The sequence below is a fragment of the Haliotis rufescens genome, unplaced genomic scaffold (genome assembly GCF_023055435.1).
Source record: "Haliotis rufescens isolate VD_foot unplaced genomic scaffold, xgHalRufe1.0.p SCAF_5, whole genome shotgun sequence".
NCBI classification, from domain to species: Eukaryota; Metazoa; Mollusca; class Gastropoda; order Lepetellida; family Haliotidae; genus Haliotis; species Haliotis rufescens.
In genome coordinates, this window is record NW_025964223.1 from 14127558 (window position 1) to 14145701 (window position 18144).

The window sequence follows — 18144 nt, forward strand, 5'->3', positions numbered from 1 at the left end:
TATATTGTCGTATAAAAATCATATTTTGATTACTGTTATCATTATTATTAGTCATGCTCATCTACATATTGATGAACTTGTTTTAAACAGACAGATGGTTGGTAAGTACACAAAACATGTCAATACATTTTAATGATAGGGCCTGGTTTATACCAGTCTCAAATGAAAATATATAAGCATATGTTATTGATAATCTTCTGTATTGACTTATGTCATCCTATTGTTAAAACAATTTGAATTTGAAAATACGCATTATTTCTTTCAGAAAAAAATAAGGGACACATCACATACCAGTAATTGTTTTATTACAGTGTATGTTTTAGACCACCCTGAGGTTTAAAGAGAAAAGCATATCTTACTGATGTCATCCTATTGTTATCAAATAAGAACAAATTCGGAGGGCGAAAGACTATGACAATAAGTAAAATTTCTTTTAAAATTTAAAAATACGCATTTTATCATTCATTATTTATGATAAAGGGATTTACGTCGGAAATTGAAAAGTTGCTGGAAACCCCAATATCAATTACGTGGGATTGCCACATTATTTTGTAACTATACATAGTGTCCTTATTGACTTCTTTAGTGACTGATACTCTCGATCCACTGTAGGTACTTCTCAACACAACACACCACTCCGCTACTGTGACCACACACCAACAGAAGCTTCTATATAAATGATAAAGAAATACACCCAAGCTGCGCACGACTATAGACCGTCACACACTATTCTGGGTAACGATAACGAACCGGGTTCGCGGAACTACTGTGACGTCACATGCAGCTTGTGATCTCATCATGGCGCGCTGACTGCGCCTTGTGTCCTTCTCCCCTAACAACACTCCTTCTTCTTTCTTTAGGCAAATCTTTATGGACCTAAATTCTGTTTCCGTAAGGTAAGTTGTTGTTATATTCTACTATTAATGTAAAATCCAATTTAGGTACGTATTATAGTCAGCATATGATACCAGAGGAGTTAAACTTCGGATGACATTAAGGAAGTAGGTCATTGTATGGGTATTTGCCTGATTTAACGACAATAAATTCAATATGTCAATGTCAGCAAGCGGACATATGTCGTTTTCATTTGAAATAATTGTTGCAGCTACATTAACTGTTTATGCGTGGCGTGGTAGGATTTCGTGTTCCACCATGTCATCATGACCGAAACCTATCTCGATGACCTTGGTAGGAGTGTACCGTTCAAATTCCACATTATTTATGATACAAATAAACAACTCGTAACGTCTTTTAAATATGTCCTGTTGTGAAATATTTGTATTTAGAATAAATATGTTCACAAAATTGAAAAACATGACGAAACAGGGACAACAGTAGCTCAACACGTATGCTGCGTCTGCGCATGCCTATTGTCAGGCGTTGTTCGATACACTGAAATAGGTAACCATAGCAGGCAAAACAGATAAGCATTGCAGTAGCAGTGAAGTATGTTTTAATGTATGGAGTAGGTAAATTTGCTCTCAGATGAATTCCTTTTTAAGTTGCTTCTTTATGAAAATCTATATTTGGTAGTTTATTGTTTATTACAAACCTGATATGAATGTCCCCATATTTATTACACAACACGTGGCACAACAGCCAGTTAAAATAAGTTCATTTTTGTCGATCCCATTTCTGTGTTTCAAATTCTTGATGATACTCATAGTGACACAATCGATCATCACAGGTGTTGTATCCACATGTTCGCAAATTGGTCATCAGCCAAGTATCAGTAACAAAATATTTTAAAAGGGTATCGGTGTTGCGCTAAACACAACACTATATTAAAAGAATATTAGGAACACTATATTAAAAGGGAAACCTTGCAATTATTATAACCGTTTTTTAAAATTTACGAATATTCTTTTGCATAAACAAGTGTTTGTACATTGTTTGTCTGACACCTCCGGTATATACTACACGATATAACATGTGTACTACACTATATAACACGAAAAGTACACTGTATAGCATGCATACTACACTATATAACATGAACACTACACTTTATAGCATGAATACTACACTATATAGCATGCAAAGTACACTGTATAACATGCATACTACACTATATAAGACGAATGGTGTATAACAAGATTACTACACTATATGTCACGAATGCTACACTATATAACACGTATAGTACACTGTATAACATGCATACTAGACTATATAACATGAATACTACACTATATAACATGAATACTACACTATATAACACGCAAAGTACACTGTTAAACACGTATACTGCACTACATAGCATGGATACTACACTATATAGCACGTATAGTACACTGTATAACATGCATACTACACTATATAACATGAAAACTACACTATATAGCACGTATAGTACACTGTATAACATGCATACTACACTATATAACATGAATACTACACTATCTAACACGAATGGTACACTTTATAACACGTGTACTACAATATACAGCATGAATACTACCTTATACACACGTATAGTACACTATATAACATGAACACTACACTATATAACATGTGTAGTGCACTATATAACATGTATACTACACTATATAACACGCAATGTACACTGTAAAATAAGCATACTACACTATATAACATGAATACTACACTATATAACACGAATGGTACACTGTATAACATGTGTACTACAATATACAGCATGAATAATACACTATATGACACGTATAGCAGACTATATAACATGAATACTATACTATATAACATATAGTACACTGTTTATCATGCATACTACACATATGTAACACGAATGCTGTACTATATAACACGTATGGTACACTGTATGACATGTGTACTACACTATATAGCATGTATAGTACATTGTATAACATGCATACTACACATATATAACACGAATGCTATACTATATAACACGCAAAGTACACTGTATAACATGCATACTACACTATATAGCATGAATACTACACTATATAACACGTATAGTGCACTAAATAACATGCATACTACACTATATAGCATGTATAGTACACTGTATAACATGCATACTACACTATATAACATGCTTCCTACACCATATCACATAGCATGCATGCTACACTTCACAACATGTATAATACAGTGGACAGCGCATGCATATATACACCACCATGTAGCATATATAGCACACCATACATATGACATATACTACACTATACAGCATGCTACAATGTATACAAGGTAAAGAACATGTATAGTAAACCATTTAACATGAATACTACACTATATAACATGCATGCTCCATTGTATAGCATGTATTCAACATCATATCACATGCATCGTAACTATATAACATGTATTCTCAAATGTATAACACACATTATATGACATGCATTGTTACAATATAACATGCATGCTCCATTGTATAGCATGTATTCTACATTATATGACATGCATCGTTACAATATAACATGTATTCTACATCATATCACAGACCAGCGAAGATCCGGGTTAGAATAGGTCTTCAGAAACCCAAGCTTGTCGTAAGAGGCGACCAGCGGGATCGGGTGGTCAGGCTCGCTGACTTGGTTGATGCATGTCATCGATCCCAACTGCGTGGATCTATGCTCATGATATCAATCACTGGATTGTCTGGTCCAGACTCGATTATTTACAGACAGCCGTCATATAGCTGGAGTATTGCTGAGTGCGGCGATAAACAACAAACCAACAAACAAACAATAATTCTATCACATGCATAGTAATCTGTACAATATATACACTGTACTAAATAACATGTCACCTGTACGAAATAACATGTATAGTACGCCATATAACATACATATGCATACACGTGTATATTTAAGAAATATTGATTTATTGGTTTATTTTCCCTGCAGTGTTTTATTGTACGATAAACAACGATCACGAGTCGTTTATTTCTTATATGAGATATCAACATTATGCACAGCCTCTTTAAGGATGATGATAAAATGTGCAAGTTTAAAAATAGTTTCCTTAATTTCAATAATGATGACTCCCTGAAAAGAACCCGACTCCGAAAATGTCGGTCAAGTCCATTTTATGAACAGGTGGGATAGGTTTGGTATTTTCCGCTTATTCTCATATTCCTTACGTCGATTATCTGTGCCTTTTCTCTTAATACCGATTGTCATATCTCTACCAATTTTGGATGCGATCGTTAGGCCATTGCGTTTATCTGCGAACCCCAGTTACATCTATAGGTAACAACTTACTAGACACTCCCCTCTCAAAAATAACGTCGTCCAATATATGACGTCATCATTTTGTGAGCGAGTAGTTATCTTATATCACTCTATATGACATATATACGACAGCATATAACATGTATTCTACAAAATATAATATGTACACTACACCAAAGCACATGCATAGCAAAGTATATAATATGTATACTAACTATATAAGATGTCTACTTCACTATATAACATGTATACTACTCCATATACCATGTGCAAAACTAACCTTCCGGGTTAACTAATTTAACAATTCTAATCAATGTTATATTATGTATATGTCATATTTTTATCTTTTCAGAACCGCTAGTGTCCTCACGTCTCCCTTTGATGTGAGTCATTATATTTGTCTTTGAAAACATGACACACGAAAGTCGGCAACAAATCATACAAGAAATCATGGATAACTTGGGGGAAAGTGTCGAATGTGACCAGTTAGTCAACAAACTGGCTGACAAACAGATCATCTCGACAGATGACGTCATGAGAATCACCGGTACTGAAGACAAGGACAAGATGAAAGAACTTGTTCAAGTTGTCATGGAAAAGGGTGATGAACTCCACCCTTTAGCCCTAAAAATCGTTGAGGCGCTGAAGCATCCCAACCAGCAAACCACAAGGAGGACGGATCAAGCCATGGATGCAGTTACTAACAGTAAGCTAGATTATATTTAAAAGCCCTTGACGTTGCTTAGTTGCCTAAAGCTGCGAAAGTTGTGCGGAGTTGCACCCCTTAGGCGTGCTAGGATCCTGTGATTGTTGATTCTGGATTTCCTTCTATCCCCTGGGGATTCCGGGTAAAAATTGGTCCATAGCAATATATGTTGGTCGTAATGGGCGACTTAAAAGATCTGGTGGTTGGGCTTGGTTCTGTTGGTTTGTTTTTTAACGCCGCACTCAGTGATATTCCAGCTATATGACGGCGGTCTGTGAATAATCGAGTCTGGACCAGACAATCCAGTGATTGACATCATGAACATCGACCCACGCAATCAAACACATACATACCACACGTGCATGCATGTCGTTATTTGAGTGTAATAATCTTGAACGTGACATTTAAACACAATTTCACTTCACATAACAATTTAAAGTGTCTGTTTAGCGGATTTTATGTGTAATTGTTATGTACGTATATACTGTACAACAATGTTATAAGTGAAAATATTAATAATTTTTGGGTTTTCTGAAAAAAATGATATCTACATATTACAAAACTGGCTCAATAGAAGTTGGTGTAAGATAAGTCAAATATATAAATCAACTAAAATACATACTTTGTTACAGGATCAGGTACTGTTGCTGCACCACCGTCGAGCGACAGGCGCATTCTATCGAACAGTGAGGTCTCCAATAATTGGGCTCTGAAGAATTTTTTGTTTGACATCTCCAAACAAATGGGAAACGAAGATTTGGAGTCGATGAAGGATATCATGTTCGGTAAAGTGACATCCTAAGATAATTTATACTATTATACTCTTATACGTACAAGTATAAAGAGGTTTCCATGAGAATGTTTCGTTTACTCATTTTCGTATGTAACAATTTCGAGTCTACCATTTTTGGCGAATCGTATCTTTTGTTGTATGCAATATATCAACGAAATGACGTACTTTGACTTAGTGTTCAAATTTATATGAGACGGAAAATGTATTGGTGATGAGATACTGGTTAACACATAAAAACAAATTCAAAAGAATTTGCATTTTAAACCGATGGTATATTTTGTTCACGCTCACCAATGTACTCGCCCTTTGTACTTGGACGTTTTGACGCCATAGTGGTATAATGTGAGAACAGTATGCATGTGGTGACAATAGCTCAACGTGACCTCTATTTCGGCATATTGAACCAATCACAACTAGTAATTTCTACCGAGGAAATAAAACAGTAATACCCACTGAAAATGTGTAGTTCGAGCATCTCCCTCCCTACACGGATAATAACAAAAACTAAATAGTTGTAAATATCTTGACCTGCTTTTTAGCCTCTGATTGTTTTTAAGGGTAATTCAGCATGAATCTAAATGGAGTCAAACAACATGTTACATAGTATATATATATATATATTTATTGTTATGACTACATGCTATTGGTATTACTTATAGTAAGTTGGTTTGGGCTACTTGTTTTATAAGAATATCATACAAAAAGAAACTTACAGAAGTAGTGCTCCTAAAATTGACATCAGTGCTAACCCGCTTCGGAAACAACATGTATTAATGGATGTAGTTTATCAACATGGATGAACAATCTAACTGTTAACATTGCAAGAGAATATGATTGGAAGGAAGCATCTTAAAAGTCTTCGAGGGATACAGTTGGAGGATCACAGAGCTTGAACTGGATTTGTTTTGCTATTTTGTTTTGATGGTTATATAAAAGGCTACACATTTCCAAGGGGAACAGAAAAAGTGTCTCCCAAAACTAAATTTCCACTAGAGAGGATGTGAATCACAGAAAGAATATCTTTTTTTTCAACTAATCATACTGAAGATAATTCATGAAGATACTCGTTACTCTCATACACTTCAAGTGAAAACGTGAAAAGTGTTAAGATATTTTGGAAATGCATTTATGCTCATTATTGGCAATTGATAGAAGAACATCAGTTTGTCATTGTATTTCGCTTGTTGTCCAAATGAGATACACGACTGAGCTTGTATATATTATGCTGCAATCCATGCTTTTCTACATTATCCTACTGAAGAAGTCAATGTAACATGGCTGACTGAATTTGTCCACTTGTGATGCAGAAGAAGTCAAAGTAACATGGGAAACTGAATTTGTCCACTTGTGATGCAGAAGAAGTCAAAGTAACATGGCTGACCGAGTTTGTCCACTTGTGATGCTGAAGAAGTCAAAGTAACATGGATAACTGAATTTGTCCACTTGTGATGCAGAAGAAGTCAAAGTAACATGGCTGATCGAGTTTGTCCACTTGTGATGCTGAAGAAGTCAAAGTAACATGGATAACTGAATTTGTCCACTTGTGATGCAGAAGAAGTCAAAGTAACATTGCTGATCGAGTTTGTCCACTTGTGATGCTGAAGAAGTCAAAGTAACATGGATAACTGAATTTGTCCACTTGTGATGCAGAAGAAGTCAAAGTAACATGGCTGACCGAGTTTGTCCACTTGTGATGCTGAAGAAGTCAAAGTAACATGGATAACTGAATTTGTCCACTTGTGATGCAGAAGAAGTCAAAGTAACATGGCTGATCGAGTTTGTCCACTTGTGATGCTGAAGAAGTCAAAGTAACATGGATAACTGAATTTGTCCACTTGTGATGCAGAAGAAGTCAAAGTAACATTGCTGATCGAGTTTGTCCACTTGTGATGCTGAAGAAGTCAAAGTAACATGGATAACTGAATTTGTCCACTTGTGATGCAGAAGAAGTCAAAGTAACATGGCTGACCAAGTTTGTCCACTTGTGATGCGGAAGAAGTCAATGTAACATGGATAACTGAATGTGTGCACTTGTGATGCAGAAGAAGTCAAAGTAACATGGCTGATCGAGTTTGTCCACTTGTGATGCTGAAGAAGTCAAAGTAACATGGATAACTGAATTTGTCCACTTGTGATGCAGAAGAAGTCAAAGTAACATTGCTGATCGAGTTTGTCCACTTGTGATGCTGAAGAAGTCAAAGTAACGTGGATAACTGAATTTGTCCACTTGTGATGCAGAAGAAGTCAAAGTAACATTGCTGATCGAGTTTGTCCACTTGTGATGCTGAAGAAGTCAAAGTAACATGGATAACTGAATTTGTCCACTTGTGATGCAGAAGTCAAAGTAACATGGCTGACCGAGTTTGTCCACTTGTGATGCTGAAGAAGTAAAAGTAACATGGATAACTGAATTTGTCCACTTGTGATGCTGAAGAAGTCAAAGTAACATGGCTGATCGAGTTTGTCCACTTGTGATGCTGAAGAAGTCAAAGTAACATGGATAACTGAATTTGTCTACTTGTGATGCAGAAGAAGTCAAAGTAACATGGCTGACCGAGTTTGTCCACTTGTGATGCGGAAGAAGTCAATGTAACATGGATAACTGAATGTGTGCACTTGTGATGCAGAAGAAGTCAAAGTAACATGGCTGATCGAGTTTGTCCACTTGTGATGCTGAAGAAGTCAAAGTAACATGGATAACTGAATTTGTCCACTTGTGATGCAGAAGAAGTCAAAGTAACATGGCTGACCGGGTTGTCCACTTGTGATGCAGAAGAAGTTAATGTAACATGGATAATTGAATTTGTCAACGTTGTGTAGCCGAAGAGTTCAATACAACATTGATTACTGAATATGTCTCCGTTATCCTGCGGAAGAAGCCAAGGTAACATGTAATAGAGAACGTTTTCCAATTTTTATTTTCCAGGTTTTAGTCCAAAATTAGGTATAACATCTAAGACGTTAATTGTCAATGTATAGGTATGCGAGATATATACATGGGTACATATGTAAATGGTATCTTGTAATGCTGTTTGTATATCGAAACATAAAAGACTGTGCAAACGTGCTCGCGCAGAATAATATTTGATTTGTTTTCTGTATTACCATACCAGGTGAACCAGGCTTTCATCATTCTGCGATAGAGAAGATTGACACTCCAATGAAACTATTCAGGCAGTTGATGAACACAGGTCGTATGAATGCATATAATCTACACTTCCTACAAGCATTGGTGAGGAGGATTGACAGGTTTGACCTGAATTACAAAGTTCGCCAGTTTTGTTTGGAAAGTCACCACCAACCAATTCATTTCTTCGCACCAAGTGAACAACCAGGTGAGTTTATGTTTTTGCCAAAGAGGATACTTTGTTAAGTTGAAAGTGTTATATATTTTTAACAGTCGCCGAGACAGCTATTAGTTTACCAATGAAGTTGTAGTACTGAAGTATTAAAATCACCCGTGTCTAACATTTTATGACAATGTATAACATAAAGCGTTTGTTAATTTTAAACAACAAAATCAAATTTGAGTACTATCTAACAGAATCTTACCCTCTTGTAGCAAGACATTCGTGGATTTCGTTTTTTGCATTGAGTCCTTGGTGTTGAATAACACCTAAGTGTTTTGAACTGAAATCCTTGAATTTTGGCATAGTTTATCTTTCTAAACTTCATTAGTCACTCAGGCCTCCCAATTTAAATCACTATTACAAAAAGGTCGATGTTCATAATGACTTGGCCACCTATTGTGGTGGTTATAAAAGTTTATTTTAAGTTTGTGGTATAAAGTTTGGATGTAATCGTAATCATTTGGTGCTGTTCAACCTACATTGTTAGAGCTTAGAGTTTTTTAGAGCTTACATTTTGGGTGGTCAGAATACAGTCACAGTTGGTGGCCTCAGCACCGTGAAATGATAGAGTTACCTGCCCTTACCTTATTGAACAGGAAGCGTTCCTTACCATGCGTTTACCGGACATGAAATGGAGACGAGTCCATAAATATAATACTTGTATATGTATATTTTCGATTTTATTAGATTTAGACAACGACATAAACTATTTAATGAAAAGATGTTATATACCGTGAAAACATTTGGAATTAGTACTGGTTTGTTGAATGTTCATTGTAATCAATAACTAAGTCATCATGTATATTATTGCAGAAAATGGATACAAATATGTGAAACATCACATTGAAGGTGGCATCGATCAGCTAACACATTCACAACTAGAACATCTACGAGCAGAGGTTGCCAACCTTCTGTGCATACCGCCAATGTTTGTTTTCGTCAAGGGTATCGAGCCAGCAGATAGTCTCTTGTTCACATTCATGGTGCGTGAAACAGATGTCAGCAGCTTCATCGCCATCTACAGTTCTCAGGAGATATCACTGGTTCATTTATCTGTCTGTGTAGAAATACAGGACGCCGAGTTATCCCTGTCAGGTATGTAAATTGTTATTTTTTTATGTACTCATATTTTTGTTGAAATATCAATGATCTTAACATTGATATACAATGTTACATTGTATTTATTTTGTAGTCTGACCTGGGCAGAAAGGTGAAATATACAGTAATTAAATCTGTAAATCTGTGTTCCTTCCGGTTTTTTGTTTTGATATATACATATATAAAGAGAAAATGTCATTGGACCATATTATGTAATGTTTATAATTGATTACAACTACCTTATACTGCAACTCTTGCAGAAATTTCCCCAACTCCGGAAAAGGATCACAAACCAATGTTTGACCAGTTGAAACACCTTCTTGAGCGAGAGCAGTGCCTCCAGAGGCAACTAGAAGAAAGGGATGGGCGACTGGTAGATCTTCAAGAGGAACTGGATAGTAAGGAAGGCGAGAACACAGTAGAGCAGGTTCTACGAGGTGACAAGTGTGACATGGACACTCATCAATTACACCAAAAGTACGAATTGTACAAAAATCTATTTTATAGAATGGTGGATGTACAGAAAACAATGATGCCAAAGGACCACAAGACTAGTGCCAATGGCATAGTTGGGTCACTAAAGGTATCCAGTGCATCCAGTCTATTTAGACATCTATTGTCTCAAGCGAAGCAACGCTGTGATACAGACTTGATAAACAAACTGCTGGATACAAAGACTGTAATTGAAGACTCGTTACACGAGGAGAGATTGCGGAGAATGCAGGACATTATTGTGATACTGTCAGAACAAGTGGAAGAACAGGCGGAAATCAATGCCAATCTGAGAGCATCCACTAACATAGCTGGGGCATCGTCAACTTTCCTGCATGACATCTTGGCAGTTCAGGAACAAACAAGGAACCACGCCATCAAACAACAGCAAGAGGAGACACATGTGTTGGAAATCAGTAGTATGATAGGTCTGCAGGTGGCTCATAGAATGTACCCAGGTAAACACCTTACTTTGCACATTCCCACCCTCTCCGCACTAGGCCAGAATTATGGAGTTACAGTTTGGATGGACTAACGAGTCGATGTATATTCCAATTAAAGCAAATGAAAGTGATATGAGAGGTGGAGTCTGATTGTCATAGAAGGGACATAACTCGTAACAGCCACTTGTGGCGTTTTGATCAAACCAAGAAATTCCTATCAAAGGAAGTATTGATTGAAGTATTTATTGATTGGCTGATGATAACTTGCTTAATTTCGAAGTATTCATTAAATGTTCGGAACATTACTTTGCCTTTTTCTAGCTCCACAACAGATATCCATCCCGCCTGAATTTCAGTCATTTCTGGCAAACATTACAACTAAAGATTTGACAAGCAAGGAAAGGTCTAGACTGAAGACCTTCCTCTGTTTCTCGGATCCCGAGAAGGAACAACTGATCCAGAACCCGGAGAAGCTTCTTGAACTGGCATTTCTAAGGGAACTCCGCAAGGGTAGACTAGGAGAACCTACGGGTAAATATATAAGTATTATAATTAGTGATCACCCATATATTCACTTTCCATTCGTTACCTTTGAATGTAACATTCCTCATCTTAACTAACGTTGTCAAGCATTTAACAAAATCTAACTTCTTAAATTCTAACATTGACTTTGTCAAAAATGAATTGAATTATATTCTACAAAATGTATTAAAACGTATTTGATGGAGTTTGAATGTTAGACTTCAATGGTTAAAAACTGTTGTGCTAATTATTATTCTGCAGAAACCATTTTGGGGGACATTTTAGCGAAGATAAGAAAAAGATATCTTGTGGACCGATATTACAAGACTCCTGACCAACAGCCTGCATTGATAAAACTACGCTCGGCAGAGAGGAGAAGTGTTCCTGCAAGGTCCAATACGCCTCAACGAATAAAAAAGGAAAGCGAATCAAGCACAATGTGATGTTGTGGAAGTAGATAGACAGTAGCCCCCTTTATTAGACAGCAGTTGGAAACTATTCACAGAGGTATGAGTCGTTTCCGAATGAGGAAAACATATTTCAGATATTCAGACTGGCGCAGCATTGATTTAATTCAATGTCACTGCTTGGTGAGATTTATTGATAACGGAGACCAAGTGTAACAAACACACCATGATTTGTATCCATTGACTTAAATAAGGCTATATTCAAAGTTGATTGTACGATTCCGTCTGTATCATGAACATGTGTTTATGAATCAATTTCAAAAAGTGATGATACCATGTGTTCGCGAAAAGGCGAAAGTGTCCTATGGCACCCGTCACAAACACATGCGATGGCAAGTCAAGTGTTCACCTGAAAAAAGGGAACATGGTACAATATACATATGTTTATATGAGGTTATGCAACTACAACAATTCCTACCATAATTAATATGCAATTTCCACTTTAAACATTTGTGTAGCTTGTCTGTACTATGCTTCTTTTTTTATATATCAGTTAAAGCACGTCTCGATCGTTTGTATATATTTTCATTTACCATGATCTTTGATGCTACCTTACCCTAGTCCACAGGTACGGAGAAACTACTTTGTGTCCGGTTCTGTAATTCCTAACATGTGTTCCTTTTGTAATATGTTATTCCTTTTGTATAACATAAGTATATATGTAAGTCTTAGGAAATAATTTGCATTACACATTTATTTGATCAAACAATCCTACCCACAGTGCTTTGGCTAATTTACCAACAATGCATTTCGGCTGGCCACGTCATTGTTATTCGCCATATTGAAGAGGTTTTCAGTCCTGACATATTTTTGTTTACCCACTAATATCCCTTTGAACAAGGCTCTGCTTCAATTCGTCATTTATTACATTTCCTATATGATTGCCTTCAATGCCAATCCATTGGGGACTGATTGCCGGTTTGGGAAAGAGAAACTGTTTTGCACCCCCCAATTTTCCGGAGTGTTACGACTTAGCCCTAGGGCGATTGGCAAACAGCCCCCCAAAAACTACCCAATCTAGAAAATATTTCAATATAATTATTGTCCGTGTATTCTTTGTTATGTCATTGTTTGCATAAGGTTTGCGGCGATGCGTCAAATTTGAAATTGGCGCCAACATGTCTACCATAAAACGTTTTGAAAGCTTTATTGAGGCCTTGAATGTCGTACCCTGATCAAACAACTTCTGAACAAGAATTGTACGACGAAATTTGAAATATTCGTAGAAAGAGCATGCTCAATTGTACCTCAAAAGTTGTGAAATGTTGACACCGAGGGGTTGAGCTGCAGGAATATTGGTCGACTTAAAGGGACGGTTGACTATTGGAAAGTTGAAGTCATCACTCTTGTCGTACAGTCTTGTGGAGAGACGTTTGTCACCCCTGATCTTCATGCATAGATCTAAATATGAAACAGATGAAGCCGTCTCTCTGGTCTTTTTTATTTCTCGTCCGGATGGGTAAATCAGTGATAATGAACGATATCAGATCATCAATATACCATATCGCGAAATCATTTTGTCACTGAACATACATCCACCCACATTTCATCATTTTTAGGAAATGCCCGTAGTTCGACATAAGAAACCCAAGGGAGATAACACATGCGTCAAAGTGGTGTACTTGTTCATCAAGTTTTGACTCACTGATTGATGCGCTCATAAATTCGAATACGGGAACTGAACATGTTTTAACGATTTCGGGAGTTTAATTATCCCGTCACGTTTCGTTTCCGGAGCATAATTCGAAAACCGTTAGATATGAAACATATGCTGAAGTGGTGCCTTTTGCTGTTTTGGTATTTCTGAAAAACAAATTGTGTTTCAATGGCAGCAAACGGGATTTTGACTCATATACGTTTAGCATTCGTTTCCAGAGCATAACTCGGAAACCGTTTAATATTTTATTATGAACTTTGCATTGGTACCAAATACATGCTGAACTGATACCCTATGTTTCCATGTTAACAAGTTGGACTGAACAAAAAATACAGGTTGCTTTCATTACCAGAGAGTAAATTAAAAACTAGATGTACATGTATTTAACTTCTTCCAATCCTTCGTGGTCATTTTGCACTATGGCTTGTCAACCATTGTATCTGCCTACAAAGCCAAGAAATGAAGGAACTTACAGCTTTGGGTCTTTATACGATGTAAATTAGTACATAAGTTAGGATTTCTTTGATTATTTTATCTCTAACACATGCGAAGTTAAATCCCATTTCACCTCACCTCACATAAAGAGAAAGGTTAAATATTTTCATTCACTTAATGAGATGGTATTTGGTGAACAATTTTGAATATTCTATTCATGACGCCCTTTATTGATTAAAAGGATATGACTCATAAAACTTTGTGTTTCTCTCATTTTGTGACATTATCAATTGTTTAATGACATCGCAGCAGCCGATGCTTGCTTGATTGATTGATAACTTTGGTGAAACTCACAATAATGGGTATGGTGTTGACAAACCTATACATACAGTCAGAGAAAATCTGGGCCACAACTCTGCACAGCGAATTGCGGCGCCTTGGAGGACTTGGCCAGCCGTGCACAACAGTCAACAGAGACATAATCATTTCTTCTAACTGGCGATTAAAATATATTGTCATTCAACAGAGATATGACATAAAGTAAGAAATCAACATCTGTCATCATACATTGATATATGCCATCCATTGTGACACATTTAAAATTTCGCATTAAAAAAACCCCGGAACATATGTGTTGAACCCCAGTACTAACTACACATGTACCTAAGATCATTTTGAACAACAAATACCATAAGGCCATAAATAGGATTTTAGATGTGGCTGCTGCGGCATATGATTTTTTAGTTCTTCTGGTCTAATGGTTTGGTTTGGTTTGTTTGTTGTTTAACGCCGCACTCCAGTTATATGACGATGGTCTGTAAAAAATGGAGTCTGGACCAGAGAAACCAGGGATTGATATCATGAGTGAGTGAGTGAGTATGGTTTTACGCCGCTTTTAGCAATATTCCAGCAATATCACGACGGGGAACACCAGAAATGTACCCATGTCGGGAATCGAACCCGGGTCTTCGGCGTGACGAGCGAACGCTTTAACCACTAGGCTACCCGACCGCCCTGATATCATGAGCATCGATTCACCCAATTGGGATACGATGACATGCATCGACCAAGTCAGCGAGCGTGACCACCCGATCCCGTTAGTCGCCTCTTACGACAAGCATGGGTTGTTGAAGACCTATTCTACCCCGGATGTTCACGGGTCTAATGGTTTCTGATGAGATTATGTTGACCGAACCAATGTTAACTTGCCGTAAAAGACGACTATGCTTGTCGTAAGAGGCGACTGAACATATCTGAAACAGTATGAGTAAATAAATATTTTTTTTCAATATGGCTGCCAGTATGGCCAATATTGAAAATCAGATTCAAATCTCATGAAGATATTCCAGTGCTGGAAACAACCATGTGAAGTTTCAGCTACATTAGTCCTGTGGTGTCTGAGGAATAAAAGTTTACAGACGAGAACGCCGTCGACGATGGACGCTTTGCAAGCAGGTCGTCAAGACACGTGAGCCAAAGTTAAAAGGTTCGATCAAAAGACAATGGACTAAACGAGCCCTTAGGCTAACATAATTAACATAAACCATAAACCAACTGTTACCAATTTATATGACATCTTTGCTCTGAAAGTAAAAGTCTGTCATTATAAGCACTAATCCACGGTGGACATCAACATTGAGTTTTAACTATGTTTTTCCTATTCATTTTTAATTTTATGCAAAACAGGGTTTTGGACGGGTGGTTTATCTTTATTTTTGAGTGAGTGAGTGAGTGAGTGAGTTGGGTTTAACGCCGCTTTTAAAAGTATTCCAGTCATATCGCGGCGTGTCAGCTTATAGCCCGAAGTGATGCAGGTATCAGACGTTTACCAATTCGATGAAACCCACGAGCACTAGTATGGTGCAGACAAACCTAGAAACATAATCGGGGCGAACCGCGATTCGAACCCACAATCACAGGTTTCTGGCGTGCCAAGGGACGCAACTCTGCACAGCGAATCGCGGCGCCATAAACGACTGGGCCACCCGTGCCCCCTCTTTATTTGTAAGCAGCTAAATCTCTGCACTTGTACTCAGCAGACGTAATTCGTAGTCAAAACCTTCATTTTTAGTTCCAATAAAATCAGTACACACGCTATCGTGCCGCTATATTATCTGGCCCAGATTGAGTCACTGGATAATCTGGACAAGACTCGATTGTTGACAGACCGCCATCGTATGAGTGAGTGAGGGGGACACCAGAAATGGGCTTCACACATTGTACCCATGTCCGGAATCGAACCCGGGTCTCCCCCGTGACGAGCGAACGCGTTAACCACAAGGCTACCCGACCGCCCCCCATCGTATGACAGGAGTACTGCTGCGCGACGTTATTCAACAAGAAACAAACACTTACTTTTTACGCAAATTTGTGAGTGGCGGGTGCTACCAGTAGAATCGGACATGCTCATCCTTCGGCGAAAACCTTGTATCATTACTGTTATCAATCACACTCAACCGCCTCCACGGTCTAACGGATAGTGTCTGCCAGCGGAAGGCCTGTGGTTCACTGGCCGCGTGATACCAAAAGACGTCAAAACATGCTCCATGCTTTTACCCTGCCTGGCGCTCGGCATCAAGGGGAAAAAAACAGGGACCGGTCATCTTCCTGTGTCCAGCAGTTTCAAAGGAGAAGACGTTTACAGAGCTGAGAAAACTTTTTTAGAGAATTTAAGAGGATGATAAAAGTGTAAAATCAAGGTCAAACTTCCCATTATAGAAAAAAGAATCCAGATATAAATATGTTTGTCACAAATAAATACCATATAACAATACATTTTGAAATAAATATGGCCGAATAAAGACCGTTATTTTTTTTAATATAGCTGCCCCATAACACACTTTTCACACTTTCGCCATCTTGGATTAAAAAAAAACGAGGCCTGGAGTGCATGGCTCCATGTGAGTGACTCCCAGCAGCGGATTGGAAACAGAGAGCTTAATATTGCATCTTCATTTCCCGGTGTTTTCCGTATGAAAATGTCAAGCATAGAATTGCAACCTTTCCGTCGAATACAGGACATTTTGCATGTTTAAAGCTAAGGTCCAAGGAAAATATCTCGTAAAACACTGGAATTCGCATTTTGTACGTATTTCCGATTTTCGTTTATGAATTTATGTACACATCCCGGTGGGGTATGACAGAACAATGTGCGAGTATATTCACTTATAGATTTTATGTATCGTAAATGAACTGCATAACATGCAACACTTGCGTGTATCGTGTTCATTCCATCGTGTGGGTGGCCGGTTGAAGAACTAGAGATGTCATGTTTAATTCACAAATCGTCGTGTATGCTTTACCACTCTTCATCGTTAAGTCATGAGTCAAGGGGACATAAGGCATATATTCTGATATGATTTTTACCCAAGCGTACGTGTATGCATGCGTAAGTAGAAAAATAACTCGTGTGCGTAAATGAAACAATCGAAAAGGGTCGATAACTCTATTCAGTTTGTTCAATGAGAGACTGCCTTCCCCTTCAAACACTATTGGCCTCAAATACAACTAAGGAAGTTATTCGAACTCAATCTTGACTTAAGTCACTAAATGCATAGCATGGGTGAAGGGTGGGGTACACAATGGCTGTAGGATTTGTCGGTGTTAATGGTTTGATGTTAATAGTGTTTGAAAGTGATTCATGAACATATGCTCATGATATAGTTGGAACTATGTACATACATTTATCATAGTATGGGTACGATAAAGCCAACGGATAAAAACGATATCCGTTGGGGTCATATGCGGATAGAGATGCAAATATCAAAGGTCAAATAGGGAGTACCTTCAGTGCACTCTCCTACCCAGAGTTCCATGCGGCCGGCAGCCAGCTAGCATAGTACCTCTGCCACAGGCCAGCGCCATGTGACGATTCGTCACATCTTTCACAGTCCATTCAAGATATTGCATATGCTTTTCATCCGTTTCATGTTTGACAAGTCTACACATTTTCATAAACAAATGTCAAAGAATGGTTAACTTTCATTGAGAAAGTATGGAA

At 37.6% G+C, this 18144-nt stretch overlaps 1 protein-coding gene across 1 annotated transcript; it reads left to right on the forward strand.

Moving 5' to 3' along the window:
• Positions 1–695: 695 nt before the first annotated feature.
• LOC124138275 lies at positions 696–13201 on the forward strand. Its single transcript, XM_046504836.2, has 8 exons — positions 696–896; positions 4534–4887; positions 5520–5672; positions 8794–9015; positions 9844–10125; positions 10389–11078; positions 11385–11594; positions 11847–13201. Exons 2-8 carry the CDS (start codon positions 4593–4595, stop codon positions 12026–12028), a joined length of 2034 nt encoding a protein of 677 aa, XP_046360792.2. The 5' UTR covers positions 696–896; positions 4534–4592; the 3' UTR covers positions 12029–13201.
• Positions 13202–18144: the final 4943 nt, after the last annotated feature.